This window comes from Cynoglossus semilaevis, chromosome 9, assembly GCF_000523025.1.
Source record: "Cynoglossus semilaevis isolate Cse_v1.0 chromosome 9, Cse_v1.0, whole genome shotgun sequence".
Classification (NCBI taxonomy): domain Eukaryota; kingdom Metazoa; phylum Chordata; class Actinopteri; order Pleuronectiformes; family Cynoglossidae; genus Cynoglossus; species Cynoglossus semilaevis.
The window spans coordinates 5092513-5097827 of record NC_024315.1 but is presented as its reverse complement, the minus strand read 5'-3'; the positions used below and the strand labels follow the sequence as shown (position 1 = coordinate 5097827).

The following is a 5315-nucleotide window of genomic DNA, read 5'->3' as shown; positions in this document are numbered from 1 at the left end:
TGTGTCCTGTACTCAAACAAGTCACAGGGAAACATGTCAACGAGCCCGTCACGGACGAACTGACGCCGCTCATCACGCGCTGGCTCTGGGCCAGACACTGAGCCAGCTGAGAATAGTGAATGTGTTTCCAGAGAAAATAAAAGGAGAAATTAGAGGGTGTCTGAGGTTGATGAAATAATAGAAGAGTCAACAGAAATTAAAGGTTGAAGAATAATCAACAGGACAGATTATTGCTCCAGTGTACAGTTTGTTTGCTCCTCTGTTTGACAGATGTCCAGGTCGACTCCGGGTTTGATTGTCTGTTTGAGTCCTTTACACGGGGGATGGCTGCGAAAGTACAGCCACAACACTGAGAACACGTTCGTAGACACCGAAAATATACAATATGATACTGTCAAAAGTTACAATAATTACACAAAAAGGAAAAATTACAGCATTAAAACGACACCATTTTGTTTTCATGTATCTTCTCGTCTGTCCTCTTTTTCCCCTTTGGAGATTCATCGTTATGTCACAAATGTGTGAAGCACGTTGGGTTCTGGGAACCGATCAAATGCTCCTGGTAGAGTCAAGAGTCCAACTTTCCCTCCTGCAGGTGCACGAGGGCGCTGCGGCTCCAATGTCTAGAAGAACCACCGAAAAGCTTCACCACTGCTGACCGGCGTCCTCTGTAGGAGACAAAAAAAAAAACAGATTTTGAGTCCATGAGAAATTAATCAACCAAAGGTGGTAATACTGATCTATGGCCTGTAGGTGTCTCCAACAGTTCTGAGCTGTTTTATCGTTATATCTTTGTCAAGCTTCAACTGTTTATTGTGTGTAAAATATCAGGTTTTTTCACAGTCTAGATACATGGCATTTGCACACACTGTGGGGAGAAAAGTTTGAATTTCACTGAAACACCTCCAGCTTAAAATACCATCTCAACGTCCAGCATGTGTTAGTGGAGACATATGGAGACACATACGTCCACCAAGTACAGTGATGCAGTCAAAAAACACATCAAGAACTTTTTTTGTGATTTTAATTAACCGTGATTAATCGACCGAGTCAAAAAACACATCAAGAACTTTTTTGTGATTTTGATTCATCTTAATTAACCGTAATTAATCGACCACTACCCTGTAATAAATCACGTTACAATTTGAATCGTTTGACAGCCCTTGTTTAAACGTAAACTATTTATATTTATAAAAAGATTATTTAATAAAAACTGGCCCACTGGGCAGGTCAATCTGGCCCGCTGGATGACAAACACTTAATTAAATATTAATATTTTCTAACTAAAATTTGTACTGACCTTAAACCAGGCTGCAGTCTCGAAATGAGTTCGACACCCTGTCTTGAAACATTTCGACTCCCTCTTTTATTTTCCCATTTATGTAAATATAAAGAGTAAAGTTTTGAGAAAGCTCATCACCAGGACAGTGTAGGTGAGAGGCAGTGAAGAGCCCTTAAAGCCACTGTGAAACACAACCACCAAATCAAGTATTTCATCAAAGAGTCAGCCAAGGTGATTACATCCACCTCCCACCCACCACCAAATAATCATTACGCCGGATGAAATATTCAATACAAACTCCCAAGATGCAACAATGAGGCATTTAATTACTGCAGCTCCAGCAGCAGTGAGGGGGAACAGTGCATCATTTCAATTTGAGCCTGTGCCAGCAGACAACCCCCCCCTGCCCTCTCCCTCCTCCTCCTCCTCCTCCTCCTCTTCCTCCTGCGTGTTCCAAAACACCTCCACTCCAGAACGACAGCCTCTCTTTACAGAGTCACAGACAGAAATCGCCCAAGTTTCTCACCAATCCTCACGACCAATTAGCGCAGTTTCTGATTTTTCTCCGCTGTGCTGTTGACGAGGCTGGGGCGGCGTGGAGCTGCATAATCACAGCTGAGATCACGTTAGTCTGAGTGCAGGGCAATTTGACATTTTAATAGCACGTGTCATCGGCAGCTCGACGAGGCTGTCCAGCCGAGGGATGTACGATCGCTATGATCCGAACAAAGTTACAACGTTTTTAAAGAAAGAATAAAGAAAAAACGTTTCACCACCTAAAAATTCAAAATGATTTTTTCTGAATTCTTCATATTAACTCAACAGAACTTGAGGATGTACATAATTTTACACATTCATTAGGTCAGGACACATATATAGATGGTGTACGAGTCACTTCCTCAGGAAATATGACTTATTGTTGCTGCAGTCGATGGGAAAGTTATGGTTCTTTAAAGCCAACGCATTTTTTTCCACTAATATTAACATTATATTTAACCTTAGGCATCGATAACCAAAGCAGAGCATCATTGTAGTCAACAGTCATTGGTCAGAGTGGTAAACAGGTAAGTAAAGGTTCTTTTTCAAATTTTCTTACATTCTTCCTTTTTTTTTAGATTTTTGTCATTTTTGCTGATTTTTCAAAAATCTAAAATCTTTTACATGAATAACAAATTTGAAGTGAATTTTACTATTCACACTGACATATTCAGGTAAAAGCTAACTATTCTTGGATTATATTTCACAGTATAGTGTTCATGATGGTGAGAATGGTGCTTTCAAGGCCACTTCCTGCTCTTAGCTCAGCTCTGTCTGCACTCTGATGCTCTCAGAGACACAAAGGAGAAACGGGGGAGATGAGAATGTTTATCTTGATCCATATTCACACATTGATCAGTCCCTGGTGTAAGTGCGCCTTGCCAGAGACAATAATGACCCTGATCTAGGCTCTTGGCATGTCTCTGTTTTGTTAAACTCCAGCGTTATCGATCCAGCGGGGCTCTTGAGTGCTGCTTGGATTCGCTCCCAGGCCACGACACACCGCAGTGACCAGGCACAAAGAAGGCTCAATTAGCACAGCTCCGCGTTTCTGCTCCCCTACGTGCCTTCAAAAATCACTCTATCAACAACCGGGGAGGGTGAGGAAAAGAGAAGCCACAAGACGTCTAAGACAAAGGGTGAGAAACGGGAGGAGAAAAGAAAGACGTAGAGACCATTAAGAGTTGTTAGTAAAGACGGTGGAGCAACCCCTGAGGTTTCACCTGAAATCAGGAGTTTTCAGCAGGCGCTTCGACCAGTGACGACACCAGTGACTCTGCAGCAGAGCGTGGAAAACATTCTGGCTCACAGCTCTCAGTACAGAGAGACAACTCTGTCCCTCCGTGGACCTGAACGCTCACAACTGAGTATTAAATTTACCGGGGGGAGGAGATGTTTCTGCAAACCTAAAATTAGTGTCTTCTGTAATAATCTTCCGGGAGCGTGTGGTAGATTCTTCATGCAACCGTGGTCATGTGACGCTAAATGAACCTGGCAGGTCTAGTGACAGTGAAGCTGCACCAACAGCTGACTGAGGACGCCGTGAATCAGAAGTAGGAACTGGTGAAATATCGCAATACTTCGTTTCACGATACTGTATCGTTTTTTATTAACAGTTAATGTGAAAATATTTATAGCGTTGCAACAACATTGTGTGTTCACTATGCAGACAGTTTTCTTATAATGAAATTGTTATACATATATATCGTCGTGCCTATAGTATCGCAATATATAGCAATATATTGCACTATATCGTATCATTGGCCCTGTATCGTGATACATATCGCATCGTCAGATTCTTGCCAATTCACAGCCCCGCTCCGATGCCAAAAACACTTACTGTTATAATCTTGAAAATCTTGGTGAAAAAATGTCCTGCCTGTTTTTTTTTCTCCCACTCTAATTCAAAAGGAAAAATGAAAAAGGAAGAGTCCCCAACCACCAGCCCACCCCAGCCCACCCCAGCCCTGCTCTTCTCCTCCCCTGCAGCCCTGGCGTCACACTGAGCCGAGGCCAGAGATAAACCACTCAAGACGATGAGGACGATAATGGGAGACGCCGCAGCGCCTCAAAATTCAATCAACGCTGGGACGTCAATGCGGATGAGTGTAAAAGTGAAATATGCTCACCGGTGTGTGTTAAAAGACGCCACACAGGGCTCCGAGAGACAACAGCGGGCAACGGAGGGAATGATGAGGGGAGAGAAAAAAGGAAAACGAGGGGAGAGAAAAAAAAAAAGGGAAAATAATGTGTCTCTACTACGCTGCTTAGTGGCACAATCCCACTGGCATTCTGAGCAGGTCTACTTTAAACCACAGGCTGTGAATAAATTACCCTTTTGAACTCGGGGTGATTGCAAATGTGCCCCTGTTTCTCTTGAGACATGTCTGGCAGTAACCCTCAGCTCTATGTTCCCAGCCAGCCTTGTCACAGAGCCCGCAGCCTACACACACACACACACACACACACACACGTACTCAGACGTGTGCAAAACGTCATCCGATTCTTAACTGCTGAGGGTAATGCGGTTGAAACTGCTACAAACGCGCCGCCTCCTCCTGCGTTCTGAATCTGAGTTTTAAAATGTGTTTTCCTTGAAAAACTCAGTAAAAAAAAAAAATGAAAGGAAGAAGATATCTTACCTAGAAAGAGTGGTCCGACATGAGTCTGTAGGAATAAACTACCGTTATCTTTAGTCTATATATTTATTTATATATTCCTCATGACACACACGTGCCATACATTTCCCTGTTAATCCATGTTTATTAACTTCCAGGCCACTTTACCCTGACTGCACCGTCTTCAGTGGCGGCTCTAACAGACCACAAATATATGTAAAAATTCACAGGGTGTTGCTGGGATATGCACGAGCTCACATTTCTGAGCCAAAAATATTCGACTTATCACCAGGTCTGCAGACTTCCAGCTCCACACAATAGCCGTTTTCGAGCTGTTGTGCTTTAAGCCGAAATGAGATCGACATTAACCACGTCCTGGTGAGGCTGGTTATGTTTACGGGATCGACATTAACCACGTCCTGGTGAGGGCGCTGGTTATGTTTACGTGCAGTGATTAGGAATAGATCGTGGGTTTCGTTCGAGGAAGAACAGCATCTCTCCACTGGAGTTAAAATATATTAGCAGTAAATACATGTGGGTGAAGTCAGGCTGAGATACGGTGTGTTTTTGACCAGGGAGTTTTTTCCTTGAGTTTCTTGGACACCGGTGACAACAGTAGGTGAAATTTAAATGCACGTCCAGGAGTGTCATCTGTATTCCATTCATCTTCTGAAATTGAAATGCCAAAATGTTTAATCGTTTCAAATAAAATGTTAAGACGTAGGTGAAATATATTTCATAGCCGACTGCTGCTAAAGCAGACACAAACAGAGTAAAAAGAAAAAAAAAAAAGAAAAACCAAGGTGCTTCATCCAGAGGAAGACTTGGAGAGTCAGCCAAACACTCAGGGCCAATCTCCAGGTCTAAGACAGGAGAGG

General features: G+C 42.9%; 1 protein-coding gene across 1 annotated transcript in view; it reads right to left on the bottom strand.

Moving 5' to 3' along the window:
* Positions 1-12: 12 nt before the first annotated feature.
* cxxc4 (CXXC finger 4) overlaps positions 13-5315 on the bottom strand; it is a 21128-nt gene continuing 15825 nt past the window's right edge. The window contains exon 3 of the mRNA XM_008316675.3: positions 13-668. Within this exon, the coding sequence (XP_008314897.1) occupies positions 624-668 (45 nt within the window). The 3' untranslated portion in view covers positions 13-623. The remainder of the gene's footprint in view (positions 669-5315) is intronic.